General features: G+C 44.5%; 1 protein-coding gene across 3 annotated transcripts in view; it reads left to right on the top strand.

The window, feature by feature from the left end:
* The first annotated feature begins 1,743 nt into the window (after positions 1-1,743).
* CD101 (CD101 molecule) overlaps positions 1,744-22,998 on the top strand; it is a 29,027-nt gene continuing 7,772 nt past the window's right edge. For 2 of the 3 annotated variants that reach the window (XM_084843460.1, XM_084843462.1), the window contains exons 1-7: positions 1,744-1,835; positions 3,412-3,789; positions 5,827-6,240; positions 10,159-10,548; positions 13,731-14,111; positions 15,750-16,163; positions 21,677-22,090. In XM_084843460.1, the coding sequence (XP_084699586.1) occupies positions 1,790-1,835; positions 3,412-3,789; positions 5,827-6,240; positions 10,159-10,548; positions 13,731-14,111; positions 15,750-16,163; positions 21,677-22,090 (2,437 nt within the window). In that variant the 5' untranslated portion in view covers positions 1,744-1,789. The remainder of the gene's footprint in view (positions 1,836-3,411; positions 3,790-5,826; positions 6,241-10,158; positions 10,549-13,730; positions 14,112-15,749; positions 16,164-21,676; positions 22,091-22,998) is intronic. The other variant, XM_084843461.1, reaches the window with a different exon arrangement.

Here is a 22,998-nt window from a genome sequence, read left to right on the forward strand (position 1 = left end):
CAGCCAGCTTCTAATCCGACATGAACAGGATTGCACTGAGAGCCAGGTAAACGTAGGTGCAATTATCTTGGAACTACTCCTTGAAAGAAGAAGTGTGCCTCTCCTTCCATGTGAACTGGAACCCTTTGAGAATTTCTCAGTACTAATGGGCATCAGATCAGCTGTGGCATGGTAAAGCTCACAGAGGAAGCTATCTTCCATCAGGTGAAACGATTTGCCCATCAACACCAGTATAGTCTGCACTGACTGGCAGAGGGTATCCTTTTAACTGGAGATGCCAAGCATTGAACTTGGGACTTTCTGCATGCAAAGCAGATGCTGTACCACTGAGCTACCTACCCTCCCCTACTCCAAATTTCAGATTATGAGGGGGTGGGGCCTGCCACGTAGTGGCACCTAGTTATAAAAAATCCTTCTTGCAGCCACAGCAATAAACGCTCTTCTTAGGGACTGGGGACATACTGCCTATTCTTTTTGTCGGTCCCACATGTACCAAATGCTGGAGAGACACAATAGGGACTGTCTCACCTTTACGCCTTCCCTGTAGGCTTCCAGGGAAGGCATTTGGCTAGCCACTGCTGGAAAACGAACACTGGATTAGATAGCGCTTGGATTGATCCAGCAATCCAATTCTATATACATACATATATACTCACATGACATTTTATTTTGAAAAAAAGTTGGAAAATACAAGCAACAGTACATCACAATAACAATACAAGAAGACCACTAATTAATTTTTATTTGTGTATTTATTTATTTATTTATTTATTTAATTTCTTAATCGCTCATCTGGCCAGTCACCTGGCCACTCTGGGCAATGTACAACAGTACAAACAGTTTAAAACAGTAAAATTACACATTAAAACATTGTATTTCTAAAAATACCCTAACCCCCCCCCCCAAATGCCTGCCTGAACAACCAAGTTTTCAACGCATGGCAGAAGCTCATTAAAGAGGGGGCATGGTGGAGTTCCCTAGGGAGGGAGTTCCACAGAGTGGGGGCCACCACAGAGAAGGCCCTCTCCCTCGTCCTCACCAGCCTAGCTGTCCTGGCTGATGGGACAGAGAGAAGGCCATCCGAGGCTGATCTTGTTGAGCAGCCTGTCTGGTGTTGCTGAAGGTGCTCCTTGAGATACGCTGGACCGGAATCGTATATGGTTTTAAAGGTCAAAACCAACACCTTGAATTTGGCCCAGAAAACAACTGGTAACCAGTGCAACGCCTTCAGCACCCAAGTGATGTGATCACGCCAGCGGCTGCCTTTAATCAGGTGAGCCACCGTGTTCTGCACCAGCTGCAGCTTCTGAACTGTCTTCAAGGGTAACCCCACATAGAGCACATTGCAGTAGTCTAGATGAGAAGAGACCAGGGCATGTACTACCAATAAGGGAAAGGGAAAATTAAACTCACCAGTTTGCAGTCCTTTGCATATCTTGGGACAATTGTGAGACAAGTAGAATAAAATGGTCTGACAAAAGGCTCACTATCTATTCAGTTTGGCTGTCCGAGGCTGCAATTCAATGGGGAATAAGGTCCTTTGAACTCAGTAGAACTTTTTTCTGAGTATAGACCTACACAGTACTACTCTGCAAGTTATGTCTGTGGCCTCTTGTGTGTGCTTCTGAGAAACATTGGCTCTTCAGTGTTTCTTCTGTGAAACACCGAAACCACAAAAAGAGGTGACAGACAACTTCCTTATACTAATTAGCTAAGACCAGCTGCTGGAGCTCAGCTAGAGAACAGACATTTGCTCCTTGCAGAGGAAGGGACTCTGCCCTTCTTACTAATGGGATCCATCCAGTACTTGACCGCTGTGCTCCTCCTGCTGTTTGGTGAGTTTCATAAAATCTGTTTAGCCTTCATAGGAATATAAGGACTACCTTGCTGTATCAGACCAATGTCAATCCATTCCAGCCATCTTGTCTTCTGTGATGGCCAGCCAGATGCCTTTGGGTCCTCACAAGTAGGGCATGAATTTATTTATTTAATTTATTTATTATATTTATTTATATCCCCCCTTTTCCCCAATACTGGGACTCAAGGCAGCCATGCAATGGCCTTCCCCAGTATACTGCCTCTGTCCATGAAGATTCCTTTTAATTACTGTGGCTGACAGCCATTGATAGCCCTATTCTCCATAGGTTCTTTTCCATTTAGGATTAGCAATGAATCATGCAGCATCTGAAGATCAGGTCTTATTATCTGATGGGCAGTATCCATGAAAGCTTGTGCCAGAATAAATTTGTTAGTCTTTAAGGTGCCACAACACTCTTATTTGTTTTCACTGCAATGGGCTAACATTGGCCATAACTCCTCTGGAAGATCTTAACATATCACCTGGCTGCCTGCACTGCATCTCAGTCTACAACTACAACAGCTTGTGGGTTTCATGCTGAACATCAATACCCCACCATCCTTTTCATCTTTTGAGTGTCCTATTCTGTGCTGATGGTTACTCTTTTGTCTCCCTCCTCTTAAATTCTATAGGAGATTGCTGACATTTTCCCTGAAATCACTTTGGGGTGTGTGTGTGTGTGTGTTTAAAGGCTCAAACAGTGTGCATCTCATATTGGGATTCATGGGTTTCAAGTTTTTCAGGATTTTGTTTTCTATATTGTATAGAGTGTTATCAACAGAAATCTGATTGCTATTTTTTCTTGTGAGCAGCCCAGAACTTCCATGGGTATTCAGTTTCCTTGGAAATAAATCTAGTCTTGATGCTAATGTCTTAAATGCTGTAAAGGAGAACTGCTACTTCCTTTGTGTTACACATGAACCTCTATTTAAAACATATCCCTAGGTTAAATTGTGCATTCACTAGTTCTTTCTTTCTGAAGAATCTCCATTTACATTCACAAAATCAGTCTGGAGAAGTAATGTACTGGGCTAGTTACAGCTAGACTTGTCATCTCTCATACAGTGTCCATTTTAAACTAAGCTACTGCTGATAAACATATAATTTTAAATTTAGTAAAAATTAATGTTTCATTAATTCCTACTATTGGTTGTAAACATGATAACCTCAGATTTTATAAGCTTAGCTTGGTTGAATGTGCAAAGCAAAAAGAAAAAAAAACCAGCCTGACCCCCAGGGAACTATGAAGCATTGGAAGCAGCAAGTTAAAAAAAGAAAAGAAAAAGGTAAAGCAATCAAAAGACAGCATGATTTCTTAGACATAATTCTAAAACTGAGCTCTTAGTATTTCTGAATTCTGACATATGTTTTTTGAATGTCAAAGAATTGCCAATTTCGAATTTCACACATTACTGTTGCCGTATTGTAGTTTGTTCAAAACACACTTTTGCAATCTGTTCTCCCTCTCCCTCTCCAAAGCAAAGCTCTGGAAGAACTTGCTTTATTATAGTTAGGTTGATTAACCCTGCAGGCATTTTGTGGTTTTCATGCAGATCTCTGCGCAGGGAAGAGGATGGTGTCCATTCAGAAGGGACGTCTTTACCGAGCAAGAGGCTACCACATCACCATCTGGTGTAATGTCAGTGGCTACCAGGGACCACAGGAGCAGAATTTTCATTGGTCCATTTTTCTCCCATCTGACCCAAATAGAGAACTGCAGATTATCAGCACTAGCGAGATCTCTTTTTCTTATGCTGTTTACTCCCAGCGTGTCCGAAGTCAGGAAATCTACACAGAAAGGATCCAAGGGGATTCCGTTCTGCTGCACATCACAGACCTCAAGGACCAGGATGCTGGCGAGTATGAATGTCACACACCCAACACGGATGACACTTACCTTGGGGTTTACAGTGCCAAAATGAATCTCTCAGGTAGGACAGAGATCTGGTTGCGTATTCCAACCATTTTCCGATAATTTAGCAGATCAAAAGCCTACACTGACTGTTCCAAAAATATTGACTGTTCGAAGTTGTTTGTAGTTATATGTTGTTTGTGTATATTGTCTGTGTGTTTTTATGTAAATTGCTTATAAACTTTGTATATTGTATTTTAATGTTTTAACTTCTGTGAACCACCCAGAGAACTTTGGCTATGGGGCAGTATAGAAATGTTAACAACATCAACACACAACCATCAGCCCACCAAGCTGAATAGAGCCCAGCAGCCATTTGGGATGGCCTGCCAGGTGTGTGACGACCCCACTGGGCTTTGCAGTTCCAGGCAGGCATCACAACAAGACCCTACTAGTGACATGCTCTTCATACACGGCTGCTGGGCTAGGTTCAGTTTGGTGATCAAACATTGTTCAGGCCTGTGTTACATACTGAAACTTTAGAAGCACGCTGAAGAATTGCCTGCACTCTGTGACAACCTCCTCTCAGGTAAGAAGGATGCTCGAGAATCAGTGGAGGCGGGTGGCTCCAATTTCGGTGGGGCTGTGGATCCTCTCTGGGTTTCAGTCAGAACCATACAGAACTCTAATGGAGTTGTCCAAGGTGCTGAACCTACTGTGGGGATGGTGTTCAGCCCTTGGATAGCTCCCTTAGCGTTCTGGCTGGTTCTGACTGGAACCCAGAATGGATTTCTAGCCCCACCAAAATCAGAGCCACCAGCCTCCACTGCCTAGAATGGAGCAGCAAAGCAGTACATGCATCCTCCCTAGCTACTCTGCCTGTAAGCTCTGGACCTCCGTTGGTTTGCTCTGTGTGGACAGGGCTCGTAGTGAATGAGCAACAGCTGGGAAACTGTAAGCTGCTGCCAGAGTCCAGCTTCCTTACAATATCTGCCTCTTATCTGTGCAGCTTTTGAACTATGGAGGTTCCTTGGTAATCCCATTTGAACGATGGACCTCATTTATACATACAACCACTCATTCTCCTCACAGCATCCCTATGAGGGAGGTGAGGTGAGCTTCATGGCTGGGCAGGGATTTGGATGTGTATCTTCCTGATCCAAGCCCACCCCCCGCCCAAGACACAATGCTGGCAAGGCATAATTGTTCTTTGGAACCACTAAATGGCCCCTTCTATAAAAGAAGTAGAATAGGGGACACAACTGCAGGGGATACAATACAGAGTATTTGCCGTGTGCCACACCTTCTGTGGCTCCATATGCATCACTGGTTCCTTCATCTGTGGTTCCTTGTGCCACCCTGAGCAGTGTAGCCCACTGTGGGATGCCTGGAGCACAGGCCTTGATGACCCTTGCTTGCTGCTGGGGGGAGGTTTTGATCTGAGGAGAGGGATGGAAGAGAGTCAGGGGGGAGTTGAAGACTGGAGACAGCAGAGCAACTGAGGGGACTACAAAGAGGAAGGCAGTAAAAATGAACCACCCAGAGAAGACTGTGGAAGAGAGAGCAGCAGCCACCTTCTCCCCTCACATGGCAGCACTTATTCACCACCTCCAAGATGTGTGACAACAGCCTGAGGCCTACAACTGTTTCCCAGGACGGTGTAGCCAAAGACAGGTCTGAGAGGCTTGTCTGTGTCTAACTCCGTTACTGGATTCCATCCACATGTGTTTTGTTACTCTAAATTATATAACTACCTGAGTTGTTCCTCTTTCTTTCCCCCCTTCTTCCTTCTCCCTGCTAAATAAATCCTACCTCTTGTTTTTTCTATTCTGTTAAGTTGCCCACTGCTTATTTTCCCCATCTCTTTTCAGGAAATGTGGGTCTGAAATCCCCACATACAATGTTGGGGGCCCTAGCATTCTTTCCCCCCCCCCATGCATCCCATACACTACAGTTTTGGTGTGTGTTTTTTTACATTTCTATACCACTCAATGGCTGAAGTTCTCTGGGTGGTTCACAACAATTTGAAGCCAGGTCCCATAGTTCCCACACAACAAAGGGTTGCCGATAGGGAAAGTGAAGTTATATGTGCATCTGACTTTTCCTTTTGTTTTAGTAATCCCAGACACACTCTCTGCCACCATGAAGACACAGGCTCTCCTCCGAGATCAATGGGATTCATTGGAACTTTTTTGTGAAGTGTCAACAGCAACAGCCCAACACACCCACCTCTCTGTTGCCTGGTACCTTCATCAAGGAGGAGATGGACAAACCCAGAAGATCCTTTCCCTGTCCAGAGAATTTGTCTTGCTTCCAGGATCTTCCTTTGCTCAGAGGTTTTCCTCAGGAAATATCAGGCTAGACAAAATTGGGGGCAAAGCATATAAACTGTCCATTGTCAGTCTACAGCCCTCAGACCAGGGGGAAGTGTACTGTGAAGCGGTGGAGTGGATTCAAGATCCTGATGAAACTTGGAAAGATATTGCCCGAAAACAGACAAGCAGAACATCACTGACCATCAGAAGTGTGGGTAAGATCTGTATTTTCCAATAGTCATATATGCGCTCATTCTAAATGAGGCTAGCAGCTGTCTGAGAGTCTACAGGAGACTGTGCTTGTATGTACTTTCCAGAAAATGCACATAATTAACTTGATTCTCTATTTCACTCCAAGCCTTCTAATACAGCCCTGACAAGCTCAGGAGTTTTAAAATGTGAGTAAATTTAATTTAATTTAATTTACAGTTGAAGACCTCTGAGTACACAACTGCAGCGTTAAAAAGTAACCTTACGTATAAATGAATCTGGCCTCTCATGCACCAGGTCATTAACTCCTCTCTACACAATCAGCTACTCTGCAAGAAAAAGGCATTAGAAGAAGTTCTTTAAAACTTCTGTTGCTTCAAGACCTTGCGATAACAGAGTCGCAAAAGCTGTGCAAGAATGAAACAGGAAAGCGATACTTACACACAAGTAGAGAGGAACTGTCTGCTGTGTCAGATGCAGGCGTACAAAGGCTCAGCTCATGAGAACCCTGCGGAAGACCGCAAGTGGGGGTGGGGTGGGGGAGGTCCTCACGATCCTAACGCCACAGAAGCATAAACCACAAAATTGGCTGAAGCTTGTATGGGGTTCTTAGAATGGTAGGGTTGGAAGGGGCCTATAAGACCATCGAGTCCAACCCCCAATACACAAACAATACAGTTAGGGTTAAATACACAAACAATACAGTTAGGTTTCTTTCTTTCACTGCTGCACTTGCTACACCTGTGCTGTTACTTGTGAGGCCCTCCTGCAGTTACAACGTGGCCCTTCCTGGGAACAGAGAGAAAGCTGGTTGGTTCTGTCCTGCCTCCTTGTACCTCCAGTTGTGGCTAGTTCTGCTTGGCTTTGACATTGGTAGCTTCTATGAATCATGGAAATCGCATGGATTCTCATGCAAGGGTGGAGGGAGACCCAACTCGCCCTATAGCCCAGTCCTTGCCAAAGCAGATCCCACACCTTCTGCAGCACAGTGGTGCATTGCAGAAGTACCAGAGCCAGTTCTCCCCTTGCGTTGATCAGAGGGACCTTGACACCAAACCCTCTGCACTGCTGCCTCTTTATAGTGATCCATAAGATCGTTGCATTCAGCTCCTGCACCCAAAATTCTAGTTTATGTCAGCGTTCCCCAGCCTGGTGCCCGCCAGATGTTTTGGACTACAACTCCCATCACTCCCAGCCAGCATGGCCAAGGATGATGGAGGTTGTAGTCCAAAACAACTGAAGGGTGGCAGGCTGGAGAAAGCTGGATTATATCAGTGAATCTTTCCACTTAACATTTATTCGCAGTCTAAATAGTTCTTCTCTCGCCACCTCACCAATCAGCCCCAGTGTGTTCAATTGTAATCGGTTGAGCTCTGCTATGGCGACAGGCAATGGAATAATGTGTTGCCTCCCCACAAGGGAGCTGCAACCTAAATGAAGTAGTGCACACTTCAGAAGCAGCATGCCCACAATCTCAAGAAGAGAAATGCTTTTTAACCCCACTTCTGGATCGGAACTGCACAGTCTAAAGATCCACATTGTTCATACAAGAGATTCAGCAAATATTTGTGAATGGCAAACGTTTGTTCAGGATTTCTGCTCTGCATTATTTATGAGCCAACATTCAGGGCCTTGGATAATTTATGTGCAGCAAGCAATTAGACTAGCTCTAGCCATGATTAGCTACGGTGTCTGGGCCTTTAGATGCATGTAGAGAAGTCTCGGAAATTCCACGGATATTGGGGAGGAACACTTTCCCTTTCTTCCGAGATATTGGAGTCACATTTTCAGTGGGGAATTGCTTCAGAAATCTACCCTTGACCACACTCCTTCCTCTTTTGTCTCTGAGAGTGTAAACAGTTACCGCTGATGTTGAGAAACAAACCTATTTCAACAAAGACAGTACCAGCTCTGCACCTCATCACTAGCTGTTGTAGAAATGTAGATGGGATTGATCCATTCATCCTCCCTACACCTGCTTGTTTTTATTATTAAAAACAGAGCGAATTCGTAACATAATCTGTTCGTTCATTCTTTACTTTTAGCTGTCCACCCCATATGCTCACCAAAAGAGATTGTGTAGTAAATTAGGATATGGGTGCAGGGTAGAACACTCAGGCCTGGTTCACACATAACTTGGGTGAATTTCCCCATGGGGCTTTCTGGTCGGCAGCAGCCTACATTTAGAATATTTGGGGTGTGGCGGGGCACACCGTAGCTTCTCATTACATGGGAACCTGGCGAGGGTGGGTCACTGCGGTGGTTGACAAGCCACCCGCAACCCTAAAACAGCCCATGGTTTCTGGGTGGCTTGTCTACCACGCCAGCAACCCACCCTCGCCAGGTGCATATGCAGTGAGAAGCTATGGTGGTGTGGGCTTGGATCACCAACCTGGCACCCACAGGTGTTGCAACCCACTGTGGCTAATAAGCCACAGTGGGCTGCGGTGAGTATAAGTACGAGCTTTCAGCCACCACATCCACAAAATACATGTAACATTAATCACATGTTTAAACAAAGGTGCTGTACTTGGCCACATTTATTAGCCAAGCAAGCAGTGCTGTAGTGATAAACTCTGGAGTGTAGGCATTCATCATGACAGTCCCCTGTAGCCACACCCGCAAGCAGAGTCCAAAGATTTGGGCACCTGTGTTGATCCATATCAACAACCCAGTTCTAGCAGTTTCATCTCCACCAGGAGCAGGTCTTTTGTAAAGCTAATGGGTCTTAATTCAAGGGCAAGACCACCCCAGAATACTTTGCATCACAAGAGGGAGCAATATGCTGTTGCTGGGGAAATTCATTTCTCCCCAGCTACTGTGAGAACTGCAGCTAGGCTCAGAGGAAACAGGGTGGGTGGGTTGGCAGGCGATGTCAGCATCTCTGCTAATAGACAAGTGCTGGCATTGTGTCCCTCTGAGTCCTCGTTCCACTACAGCATGGCAGAGAAGTAAGAAAATAGAAAAGGCCAATTGAAAAAGCACCCACAGGGCCCCTGATAAAAGTGTCTCCACAACCCCATTAGCCAAATCTATCTGGCTAGGTCAGCCTTCCCCGAGCTGGCACATGCCAGATGCGTTGGACTACAATTCCCATCATTTCCAGCCAGGGTGCCTGCTGACTGGGGATGATGAGAGTTGTAGTCTAATATTTCTGGAGGGCACTAGCTTGGGGAAGGCTGGTCTAGGTGGTCCTAGAGAGAAGACCCAAGCAGGGTGGGGATGGTGCCAAAGAAGTGGTTATTTGTGGGCTGTGAACAAGTGTTAACTGTTGGGAACATTGCAACCTTATCTGCAAGTTACTGAAAGCGGGCAGGGTTGCAGTTACTTAGTTCATGGGAATTTTGCCCACAGCTAGCCCCAGGATCTCTATAGCCTACAGTGTGGTTTCCTTTTGCTCGTACACTTCTCCCCCTCCCCACTGCTGGCTTTCACCATTGCTGGGCGCACATGGGTTTGCTCTCTTGCTCCTGCCTGAGTAATGGGACACAGAATGGACTGAACAAACCCTTTTAAACTCTACACTGTACCTGCACTGTATAGGTAAGGATATTTGTGAGTAAACTGTTTTTCTTTCTTTCGCTGAAGAAGAGTGTGGTCTCCTTTTGTTATCGTGCTACGGTGTGTATGTGGGACTGGTAAAGGCCCATTCTGTTTTGCCTTTTGCTTTTACTCTGCTAATTGCCTTCCTAACAGGAGGCATCATTACTAAATAATCCCATCATTAATGAAGGGGCCAGAGTCTTTTATACAACACTTCAGCCCCTTGCATCCCCCCCTCCACTTCATGCTAAACATGTTTGCCAGTGAACATTTGCCCCTGCCCTAGTGTACAAAATCCCCTTCATTCCAATGGAGCTACTGGCTGAAAGGCAGAACTGAGCCTGCATGCCAAGGATGTGTGTTCATTTGTATTTTCACAGATAAAAATATTTCTGTGAATATCTCTGTTGCTGAGAGTTCTCTTCTGGAAGGGGAAGACTTGCAGATAATTTGCTCCATCCAAGCTCAGAATACCCAGCACAGATGGTTCCAGGTGATTTGGCACCACCAGGGTAAGGCGGTGGCAAGCATCGATCAGTATGGGGCCTTGTCCTTTCAAAGTGACAACGAGGCACGATTCAGTATGAGGAATCTCCTAGTGAAGAAGCAGAGCAATAACAAGTACATCCTCAGAATAAGCCAGGTGGAACTGAAGGACAAAGGCACATATCGCTGTGAGGTTTCTGAACTGGAGAAGACTCTCACAGGCTCATTTGCCATCACAGAGCAAAGATCTTCGTCAGACATTGATATAAATGTGAAGCCTAGAGGTCAGTCACGCCAAATGCTTTTCCTCTGAATATAATATGGAGAAAGCCCCTGTGCAGAGGTTCACTGATATTCTGTCACCTTTGCCATCAAATGCTATACCCAAACTTAACTTGTTGAGCAATATGAACAGGTGGATTGAAGCATTTTATAGTGTATTTGTTTATTTGAAGAATTTTTATGCCACTCCTCGGCCTAAACTGAGCAGCTTACCTATAATCAATTAAACAAGACAGTCCCTGCCCACAGTCTTACAAAAAGACATGACACACAAGGAAAAGGGAATGGGGAGGGAAGAGGAAACAATTAATTCTTTCATCAGGGCTGGTGGAATGGCTCTGCTTCCCCCTCTCATCTCCCTCAGCCTAGCCTGCTGGAGTGGCTGCCGGTGGTGACAGTTGAGGGAGCTTTAAAATCCAGCAGGAAAAGTATTCATCCAGAACTGACCAGAGACTAGGTTTGCGGGGGGGGGGGGGGGGACTTGTAACGTCACACTTTTGAACCACTATGTGAACCAAACTCAGTTATCCTGGGAAATTCACACTTCTCCTAATTTTGTAATGGAATTCTCCAATCAAAAATGCATACAAAATGTGATTAAGGGAAATTGCTTGCAAGAAAAATGTGTATATTTTGAAAAAATGCACACAAAAATGCATGTATGCACACAAAAATGTTTATGAATTTTCATATACAGTTTCAAAAAAACTTTTTCAGTGTTCAGGATGAACTGAACTTAAGACTGGAGAATTTCACAAAGTTTGAGACTAACTAAATTTAAGATTGGAAAAATGGAAGACCCAGGAGGAGGAATGGAATGGAGTATCCTGGAAAAGGGCATGGCTGGCTGGAACACTGAACAGGAGCACTCTATCCTGCAACATTTTGCCAAGGTCCCACTTGTCTCCTCTGATTTCTGAAGGAGGATTCTGATGCCTGAGAATCATGCAGAGGGTGAATAATGGCGTACAAAACTATGCCTGTAGTGGCAAAGGGAGGTTGTCACCGTCACCAATAGCTTTGGTCCGTGTGTTTAATCCCAGCATTACGCTCCACTTTCCTGAATTTCCCTCTAGCTACAGAGGTGGTTACCACTAGCCTTGGGCCAGCTCAGATGTTATGAGGGATTGTATTTTATCCATGTCTCTGCCCCTGCCCACATATAAAATGGGGATGGGGAGGAATATTCTTCATGTGAAAAGGAGGATGCAGGGGAAGAGTATAAAACCTCGGTTCTGCCTCACTTTACCTTACTCTGCTCTGTTGTGTTAAGGAATTTTCTCGCAGCTCAGCTCATTTCCTGTACTCAGGAAAAAAAAAAAAACTGCAGAGGCCAGTAAGTTTGCCTGGTTGTTCCTATACTGCAAGGTGCTAATATATAATTCCAGTTTACCTTACATAAGCTTAGTGGTGCAAAAGGGATGAGGAGCTCCTGTTAATAGCTCCTTCATTTTATTTCATTCTGGTGTATTGGTGTATTCTGGACTCAGGGAAAGTCCAGGTGCTGGTTAACCCCCCCCCCCCAAATAAAGTTGCCCAAAATTGGTCTGTTCTAGGTTCTTTGCCTCTTTCTGATCACTTCCTATCTTGTTTCATTTATGCCTTCCTTTTCTCTACCATAATTCCATTGTGGAAAGGCAACAGGGAGCATTGAAAATGATTTGAGGGAGGCATCACTTCCTGATGGTGTAGTAAATACATTTCCTGCTACTGCCTGTGGTCAAACAAGTTTGGCAGCTTTTTGAAATGATCCAAGTTTCTGTTTATCAAAGGTTGTGGGAGGAATACACCCCACCAGGATGCCTTTTTCAGAACTGACTTCAACTCTCTGAAAAACTACTGCCTGACTCCAGCCTCTGTTTACAAAGCTTGATGTGATGACATCACTACCACTCCCAGACTATTGTCAGGGTGGACACTGAGCCCATAGAATCCCAGAGTAGTTTTGATTCTGAGGAAGAGGAGTCGCTCCTGGGAGAGGAGCGCGCTCCTCTTTCCCAGGGCCAACAGCTGACGGAGATTCCTCCCACCAGCATTCCTAGCTTAGATAGCAGTCCTGGGAGTGACAGAGCGCGGGAAGCAGACTTGATGGATGTGCGACGCCGACGCAGAGAGCGGCGCCAAATGGAGGGCGCAGAAAGGAGGCATAGTGCCCGGTTGGCGCGCAAACAACGGCTGTACCCAGAGGATCCAAGGGAAAAGGGGAGGGACTCTCCCTAGTCCTTAAGTTCAGGGGTCTGCCAGTAATTCCCTTTCAAACGGGGACCAACTGTTCCAACGTAGGGCATAGGTACTCTGCTGCTCATATCTAGTTGCTAACAGTAGAGTTGTTAAGTTATAAAAGAGGAATAAAGCTTTGAAAAGAATCCATTTGTCTGTGGATGGACTTGGCTACTGGATTAGACTGAGAGAGGCCTCCAAAGAGCCCTTGACAACTATCTCTTTAGTTTTTCTTCATTGGTCATCTTCATTGACTCTTAGTTAAGGATTCCATTCCAATGCCTTCATTATTTTCTTTTCTTCTTTTCTTTGTACATCTCTTTGTTCCATAATTTCCTGTCCTATTTGTGTGTGTCTTTTTACAGTGCTCCTCATGTACAGATTTTGTGTTTCTTTAAATTAAAAAAAAACCACGTCAGGAAACTGCTGTTGAAAATTTGCATGAGGCAAAAATATGCAGAATATCTGTAGTTCAGGAATAGATTAAGTGTCATTTGGGGGTAAGGGGAAGCTAAGATCCCATTACCTTCCATTTCATGAACATCCCTGCTTGCAGGTTAGGTTTGCTAACCCTCCTCGTCTGACCATCAAGTCTTCCTTCTCCTTCATTAAAAGGTTTTATCTTATTTGTAAAACATTTCTATACCACATTTTGGCTCTAAAAAAAGAGCATCCAATACCATTTATAATGATAAAATATCAATATAACTAAAAAGAGCATTCAAAGCCAAATTAAAACAGAGAAACCCATAACTAGATAAAATTAAAGCACATTAAAAGCCTGGCAGAACAAAAACGTCACCTGCCTGCCTAAAGGACAATGGAGAAAGAGCCAATCTAACCTGCCTTGGAAATGAATTCCACAATTGGGGGACCAAAATGCAAGTCTATTCTGTACCTTTAGCTCTTTATTACTTGAATTCAGATTTACCCGTCTATGTAATTCACTATCTCTTGGTCACAGAAAGCCACTTGCAATTATTTCTGTGGGTCAACAAGGAAGAAATCGTGGAAGGAGAAGCTTTGGCTTTCTGTTGTAACGGCAGCACAGCTGAAAATGTGCTCTCTGTGACCTGGTGGCGAATCCAGAAGGATGGAGATTCTCCGCTCCTCATAGCCAACATGGATCAAGATGGCAGGGTAAAGATAGGCACTTCCTACTTGGAGCGCAGTGCTCAGGGTGAGCTCAGATTAGAGAAGATGGACTCTTCTGCATTTACCTTGACCATGTACAATACTTTGGCCACAAGCGATACAGGGCTTTATCGCTGTGAAGTGACAGAGTGGTCCAAGGGCAAGAGCTGGAAGCACACTAAGGAAATCTCAACAAAAGTTCATCCACTGGGTAAGCTGATCCTATCCCTTTCCCCTTGCACACACTTCTAGCTATTCTGTCTAAGCACTATGTACAACCTTCTACCCCTTGGTTCTTGTCCCAAGATATAATATTTTGGGGAGGGACCAGAGCACATGTTTTGCATGCAGAAGGCCCCAGTTTCAATCCTTGGAATCTCCAGTTAAAAGGATCTGTTAGCAGGTGATGTGGAAGTCCTCTGCCTGACAGCCACTGCCATCAGAGGAGACAATGCTAGGTTAGATGAACCAATGGGCTGGGCTGATATAAGGTCAGTGGTATTTTTATGTTTTGTTTGTTTATTTGTTTTGTCTAACTAGCTGTAAGTAGGGCTGTGCGTATTTTGTAAAATCAGTTCCATCTGCATTTCACAGATTATCAGGTGCCTTTCGTTCCGTCATCCATTAATTGATAGAATCAGTTTTTTTTCCAGTTTCCCAAATTTGTACAAATTCGCGTTAGTGAAAATGTGCGCACACACCCCACAAACCCCCCTCAAATGTGCATGTTCATGCTTTAGCCTATGGGGGAAATGTGCATTTTCAACTGGTGTTTTCACAATTTTATGTATTTTTCTACAACCAAATTTGCATAAATTCCAGAAAGTTCTTTTTTAAAAAAAGGTCTGCAAGTCCACAGAATCCACGTGACTCGGAAAAGCCAGTCTGCTGCAGAATCCACAGGTCAGATTCATAGAAATCTGAGCTCATTTGAGTCCATTGCAGATTGCTCTGACAACCCTAGCTGTAATCCTTCTCCTGAAGTACTTCCATACTCCTTCCAAGTGCTCTGGGACTAGCCAGCCTTAATCACAACACAGTCAATGTGCTACAGATGTGCATACAAAGTGCTCCTGGTACATCATTCCTGCATTGTTCAATGAGCTCCAGCTGAGCCGGGTTATTTCTGGATGGGCCCATGGCAATGCTCCTGTGATTTTGGCTCAGCTGACTCGGAAACAATCCAGGTCAGCAAGCCTCTGTCCACAAGACTGGGAGTGATATGATGGAGAGTACTGTGCTTTCATGACATCTGCCCCTACCCTACTTCTAGAGAAGCAGGAGATATGCATCTGCCTTTCCCAACCTGGTGCCCTACAGATGTGTTGGACTACTGTGGATGATAGGCATTGTAGTCCAACACTACTGGGTTGGGGAAGGGTGCTGCAGAGGTAAGCATACCTACCAGAAGAAATATAGCAACCTTCTATTAACATGGACTCTGATGGTGACTGCATTGTGGTTCTACAGAGTTAATGGGAGGGCTATACTGAGCAGGTGGTGCGCGCGCGCGTGTGTGTGTGGTTGTATCCTGATTTAGTCATACTTAAGTATGACCCATTGAAATCAATGGGGCATAAGTCAGTGGGTCTGCACTAAGTATGACTAAATCTGAATCTATTCTGGTTTCTCTTCAGATTGTATAATCTAACCAAAAATCCATTTATTTAAATGTATGCATTTATTTACTTTAAAATATGTATTTAAAATAATATTTTTTAATTAAAAAAGGAATTAAAGTGAGCAAGACTTCCTGCACATGAAAATTTGGTGACAGCTTGAGAAAGCTATAGACAAGGTCTCTCTGATGATAATGTACTAAGTGCCTATGATTTTCTTCAATTCACAGGGTTGAACTTGATGGCTGTACTGAGCAGCAGAACTCCAGATGTAAAACTGCATGAAGATTTTGAATTGTTCTGCAAGGTGTCTGCTAATGACATCACCAAGGAAGTGCCGATGTCCATCACCTGGCAATTCCAGCCCCGCTCAGGCCAGGGCGGCTACCAGCAAGTGGTCAAAGTCACTGCAGGAGGTGCCATCACATGGGATTCCACCCATTTGCACCTCCAGAAGAAAACTAAGATTGCCAAATCCTCCTCTTCATCCCAACTCCTAATCCACAGTGCAACATGGCAAGAGGAAGGGCTATATAGGTGTGAAGTAGAAGTCTGGAGAAACTCGGGGCAAGCCAGAGATTTAGCTATGGCAGCAGCTGCCGTTGTATCCTCTAATCCTGTTGCAATAATGGTCACCAAACCAGGTAGGTGTTTTGCAACCATAACCTCAGTCAAGCCTTTTCTTTTTTGCCAAGTTATACAAGCTATCTCTGTCTCCAGTTTCCCACCCTCGTACTGTTAATGGACACATGGACTCTGGGTTGGAAAACAGCCATGGCAGGTCTGGATCCAGGTCTTAAGGAACACACTGCTTTCCCTATCCCAGCAGTCTTTTTATTTAACCTTCACTGACTCCCCTCCCCCTCCCCCTGTGCTATTGCACTGCAAACATACAAGGAGTGTTATACCAATCTGAAGAAAAACAAGTGGGTCTCTTTAGGATGTATGAATGGACAAGTGCTAGGAAAACCTGCCACAATGCATGATGATATAAATGGCATATGTATGATGATATAAATTTGTGTTATCTGTAGATAACACAAATGTGTTATTCCCATCTCAGCCTTTGAAAAACCTGTGTTCTGCTTCCTGAGGATAAGCAATAACCTAATATGATGGGAGAAACTGAGAGCTACTCACAATATGTCTGGCCAATGCTGAGGAAAGTGGGAAATGTGCTGGGTATTTTTGAAATGACTCATACTTGGGGTTTTGCACCCACTGTGGGTCGACAATGGTTTATGCAGAGACGCATATTGGCAGCCTGTGCATATAATTTGAAGCAGCTGCTGGCTGCTTTTGCATACTTCGCTTGCTGCTGCAGAGAGGGAAGACTGCGCTGTCAGCAGCCCAGTTCAAAGCAAGAGAGGAAACGTGGAGATTGGGCTCAGTTAATTAAATTGAAGTGGCTTTTGATTTCCCCTTTCATGTCATCTCTCTTTAGCAAGGCCACCGTGGGTGACAGAAAACTTAAAAGCAATGACTTTTTTTTTTTTTTTTGTAGAGAGATTAACTTTGGAAAGACTAGCGGCTTTTGTAACAGACATCTTTTGATGGAAATCAGATACACAGCTCTGGGATCTAGTGAGAATAGTGGCAACAGAACGGAGCAGACTTTCCCATTGCAACCTTTTCTCTATGGCTGAATCTACAGATACCAGTTTTACCGTTATCATACTGCAAGAATAACTATTGGTGCACATGCGTTGTGCACATGCACAGGGGGTTGGACTCGATGGTCTTGTAGGCCCCTTCCAACCCTACTATTCTATGATACTATGACACCAATGGACATAAGTGGTTATTGCTGCAGTATGATAATGGTAAAAGTGGTATGTGTAGATTCAGCCTATGTCTGTATACTTGCAGAACACCTGATTGTAACGGAAGGAAGGAATTCCGTCTACAGATTGGGACTTGAGAAGCCAGCCGTGTCCTCAGTTCTATCCACAACCACTTGCGGCTCTTGGGATATTATATCATAAAACAGCTTTCCCCAGCTTGGTGCCTTCTAGATGTTTTAGACTACAACTCCCAGCATCCCTCACTATTGGCCATGCTGGCTAGGAACGATTGGAATTGCAGTCCAACACATCTGGAGGGCACCAGGCTGGGAGAAAGCGGCCATGAAACTTCTCCATTGCTCATCATGGATGTAGCAACCTGTGAAAATCAGAAATTTGGCATTTCCACTTGGTCTAGAAAGGTTAACAGCCAAATGCCACCATACCCTTTCTGATTATTTTCAACTCGGCAACAGTGTCTCTTAAACCCTTTACTGGTGATGTAAAGGACAAGGTGCAGAACTAGTTAAAATTAAATGAAAGGCTGGATATATATGGAAGGAGAAATAGGCAGATGGACACACAGATATTCTGGATGAGAGAAGGTCAGAGTGAGAGAGAGAAAGAGAGAGAGAACATTGCAGATGGTGCTCAGATATCTTCCAGACCCCAGGATTTCTTCCTCTCCATCCAATCACAAATATTGAGTTACTTCACTGATATTTTTGAATCCCAGCATGGCAAAAACTAAGGGGAGACAGAATTACTGTCTGTTTGATTACATTCAACAGGAGTATGAAATAATTAATATACATCACTAACTTCTTTGAGATTTGAGTTTTTGGATGAGCCTTTATTGTTATTGGCAAAGGTTTAAGAATGGGGTACATTAAATACTTTTTCCTGCTACCCCTGAAGAGTGTGGCAGTTTCTAAAGGTTGGTGTGTGCGCGTGTGTGTGCATGTGTGTGTAGCAAATTAGATGATCTAGTTCAGAACTATTAAGAGAAGTACAGCAAATTAATATATAGTTATTAATTAATACACATTCATTCTTTGGAATCCCAAAACCAGTACTGGAACTCTTTCTATAAACTTGCTTTAAATGAATTACAGTCTTGATTCAACATCATTTGAGTGAAACTGTTAGGCATACAAATTAGTCAAATAATCAGAAGGTTGGCAAAATTGATCCCCCCAATTTAAAATTAAATCTAATTGAATATGAGCCTATAGCTTCGTGAGTCATATTGGTTTTTGTTCTTGTTGCAAACAATTCCTAAGATATTTTGGCTTCTGCTGGCTGCTTTGGGGGCAAGAGAAGGGTGATGGGAACATTGAATTGCTAGTTAATTCTAGGGTAGTCCAGTCCTAGAAGGGTTAACTCAATAGTTTTGGATACAATGAAGCATGAGTGGAAGGAGAGTAGTGCTGTTCCATGAATTTGTGCACCATGACCTCTTGGACAAGTGCTAGTCTGACCTTTTGTTCTTTTCTCCCCCCCCCCCCCGCAAGATATGTTATGAACTAATTGTGCAGTAGACTCAGAGGCAAGCGTTTTGCAAATGATCCATATGCAGTTTTATATAAATGATGGTTACAACAGCAGTACATGATGTGGCTTTACTTGCAACACTGCCACTGAGTACAGAAGCGGGGAACCTCATGACCATAGTCCAAATGTGGACCACCTGGTCTCTGCATCCAGGTCACAGGACTCTTCCCAGGCCATGCCCACCTATTGATGCTGACAGAGCTGGAGGCAAAGGGAGCCAGCAAACTCAGGCATGGGGTTTAGGGGCACATTTCAGGGCAGAAGGTCGCCTGTGCTTCTTGCTCCACAAGAATGACTCTCTGGGTAGGAGCTTTCCTAGTACTTAGCAGATTTCCACACCAAAAACGCAGCTGCTGAACCCCCACACCCTTTCAGTGCCTGCTGCAGCAGACAGATTTCAGTTCACTCTGTGGGAAAATGTGGATAAAATTAGTCCAGCTTAGAAATGGGGAAGGGATAGGGATGTCAGAGAATTTCACCACGAATCTTGGGGAGGCCGAATGCCAGCCCATTCGGCCCCCCGAAATCGGTGGCGAAATGGTCTGCCCCCCCCCCCGGGACAGGACTTACCTTTGGTGAATCTCCCTGGCGGCGGCGGTGGCGGCAGCTCCGGCGGCGGCCGGTCTTTCAACCGGCTGCTGCCGCTGCCATATCCAGTAAAAAAAAAAAAAGTGATAGGCTACGTAAAGATTTATGTAGCCTATCACGGCTAGATTTTAAAAAAATACCGTGATAGGCTACGTAAATGTTTATGTAGCCTATCATGGCTGAGTGAACCCCCCCCCCCCGTGCGTATGCAAATGGCGGTGCCCATGGGCGCCGCCATTTACGTTCCTTATTTTGGCACGTGTAGTCTACGTAAACATTTACGTAGCCTATCACGGCTGACTGCAGGGATGCAAATGGTGGCGGCTATGGCCGCTGCCATTTGCGTTCCTGGCCAGCCAGGATTCGCAGCAGGAGGGACGGGGCGCCTCCCCCCCGGCCAGAATTTCGGGGGGGAGGGCCGGGGCGCCTCCCCCCCTGGCCAGAATTTCGGGGGGAGAGATGGAGCACCTCCCCCCCACCACGAAGCAAATTTCGTCAAAGTTAAGTGACTTTCGTACATCCCTAGGAAGGGAGGAACACGAAAGGCTGTGATGTGTTCCTTTGCATCCAAACAAGACTAAGGCTGCAATAGTAATCATACACACAGGAGGATGTATCAGTTGCAGAAACACAGACCATACTTGTCCTTGGGGCAAACAGTTCAAGAAAGCAGAAGAAGGTAGAAGAAAATAAAAGAAGGTGGGAAACCCATTAACCACACATTATATTCAGACTAATTAAAAATGGCAAAGTAGCGAGCTAGCTTGCAAATTTCACTGAACTCTTTCATGATGTTAAACAAAAGGGAGAGGGAGAAAGATGTGGGTTCTGCTATGTTTGTTACAGCCATCTGCAATACATTACAGATGACAGTTCAGGGGTAAAGAAGCAATGGATGCTGTCTTTAAAAAAACATTATAGCCAGCAGTTATTCAAATCTGTCTCTAGCAAAACTGGAGCTCCTGGGCCCCTTTTCAGAGCATTCTTCAAGTGTTTGTCCCAGCCCCATATGAGTAGAATTCCATGAGGGGGGCCAGCAAACACCCCCTCCATTGCATCCCCATCACCACTTTTGAAGATAAAGTCTGCTGTACATGTATACTATGCTCCCCTGTGTGATTTAGAACTTGATCTAAAGAGAGACTGAAAGAACTGGGCATGTTTAGCCTTGAGAAGAGAAGACAGAGGGGAGATATGAAAGCACTCTTCAAGTACTTGAAAGGCTGTCACAGAGAGGAAGGCTGGGATCTCTTCTCGATCATCCCAGAGTGCAGGACACGGAATAATGGGCTCAAGTTACAGGAAGCCAGATTCCGGCTGGACATCAGGAAAAGCTTCCTGACTCTTAGTGCAATATGACAATAGAACCAATTACCTAGGGAGGTGGTGGGCTCTTCCACACTGGAGGCATTCAAGGTGAAGCTGGACAGCCGTCTGTCAGAGATGCTCTGACTTGGACTCCTGGATTGAGCAGGGGGTTGGAGTCGATGGCCTTGTAGGCCCCTTCCAACCCTACTGTTCTATGATTCTATGATCATGGAGAGTTCTAAATCACATGGGGAACCTGCCCACATTCAGCAGGTGCCTCACTTCAGGCCTTATCCTCAAATGTGTGGACAGCACAAAAGCGAAGTGTCAGAATGGGCCCCACTTGGACCCTCCCACAATTTGAATCATGTGCGGGATGAATGCCTGAAGAGGTAGGGACCAAAATAAAGGAAGCACATAGTCGCCTCTACATTAGCGAAGCTGGAGATAAATATCTGATGGTGCACTTGAAATAAAATTAGAGATGTGAAGGTCTGGGAAAAAAACCCAGAGAAAATTGGGGCAGGCATGGGAATAGATTATACACACGTACACTCCTCCTCCCCCCAGTTTTGTGAAGGAATTTTTGGAACATTTGGGAAGAAGCAGTTTGTCTCCCCCTGCCCCCGCATGTCTTTCTGGGCCTTCCCCCCAGTTCCCCCTCCCAAGCATTCACATCTAGTATAAACTGGTATTATGTGTGATGTTCTCAGTTACCACCTCAGCAGTTCAGACTTGCATTTCTTGAATGATCCTTGAACAGGGAAATGTATTTGCCAAATATCTCCATTCTCACCTGCCCATTAATTCTTCAAAGCTTCCCTTTTCAGATGTTGCTTTGGTAGGAAATCTCAGTGTTTAAGTGGTGTTTTAATAATGGCATCAAAATATTAACTAATTACTCTCTCGGCTTCTTAATCTAGAAAGCAGACTACGAGTCAACACAGATGAGAAGTCTCTGGAAATCTCTAGCAATGAAGATAAAACAATTGATTGCAAAATCATGTCATTGACCAAAGGGGATTCTCAGTTAGGAGTTACCTGGTATTTTATACCAGTTTCTCCCATGGATGCATCTCCCCTGCTGATTGTAAGGAACAATTATAGTAACATATTGGAATATGGGGAAGCATTCAGTTCTCCCCATAAGAAATCAAGATTTCATAGTGACAAGGTCTCCAGCCACCTGTACCAACTGCTTATCCTGTCAGCGGATTATGATGTCCAGGGTAAATATTTCTGTGCAGTAGATGAATGGATCTGGTCAATGGATGGCAGCTGGTACAAATTGGGAATGATGGAATCTGGAAAAACCATGGTGTATTTCAAGCTTTCAGGTAACTAAATGTTTTATGTTATGTACATTTAAGTATTTAATAGCCCACTCTCAGCATAAAAGTTCCCAAAGTGTCTTCTAAATACAAAATACCTAAACAACATATATCTAAACATATATGTTGTTTATCTAAAGAACATTAAAATATATCAGCCACATAAACACAGCAATGGCATCGCCAAATAAAATTAAAAATACAAATCTAAAAAGGTCTGGGAAAAGAAAAAAAGTTTTCACCTGGCACCAAAATGACAACACGTGAACATCTCTGGGGAGAGAGCTGCAAAGCAGAGAACCATCATAGAAAAGGCCCTGTCTCTTTTCTTCACCTGCTTTCACCTCTGATGGGAGCCCTGCAGAACAATCTCTGCAGCAGATCTCAATATATGTGAGCAGAGGCAGCCCCTGAGGGTCAAGCTACATGTTATGTTTAATTAATTTGTTTAATTTGTTAAATTACAGTATGCGCAGGAGGCTGGTGGCTCTGATGTCGGTGGGGCAGTAAATCCACTCCAGGTTTCAGTCAGATCCAGCCAGAACTCTAAAGGAGCCCTCCAAGGTATGAAGCATCTTGGATAGCTCCTTTAGAATTCTGACTGGTTCTGAGTGAAACTCGGAGTGGATTCACTGCCCCACTGACATCAGAGCCACCAGCCTCCACAGTGTGAAGAGATGGTGACAGTTTACTTCCTTTTTCTCCAGTACACAAGACAGTTGGTTAGAATGGCCCCTGTGAGGGGAGGAGGGGGCCAGTCCCTGCTTCATGATGGTGACAGTTAACTTCACTGGTGGCCAATCCAGATAGGGTATCAGAACGTGGCTAATTTTGGCCAGGCTTATGTAACTGATTTATGTTATCTGTACTAAACTGATTCTGCTAAACTATGTGGAAGTTTCCAGTAAAAACCC

Source organism: Heloderma suspectum, chromosome 3 (assembly GCF_057233095.1).
Source record: "Heloderma suspectum isolate Gila_16-S chromosome 3, 16-S_ref, whole genome shotgun sequence".
NCBI lineage: Eukaryota > Metazoa > Chordata > Lepidosauria > Squamata > Helodermatidae > Heloderma > Heloderma suspectum.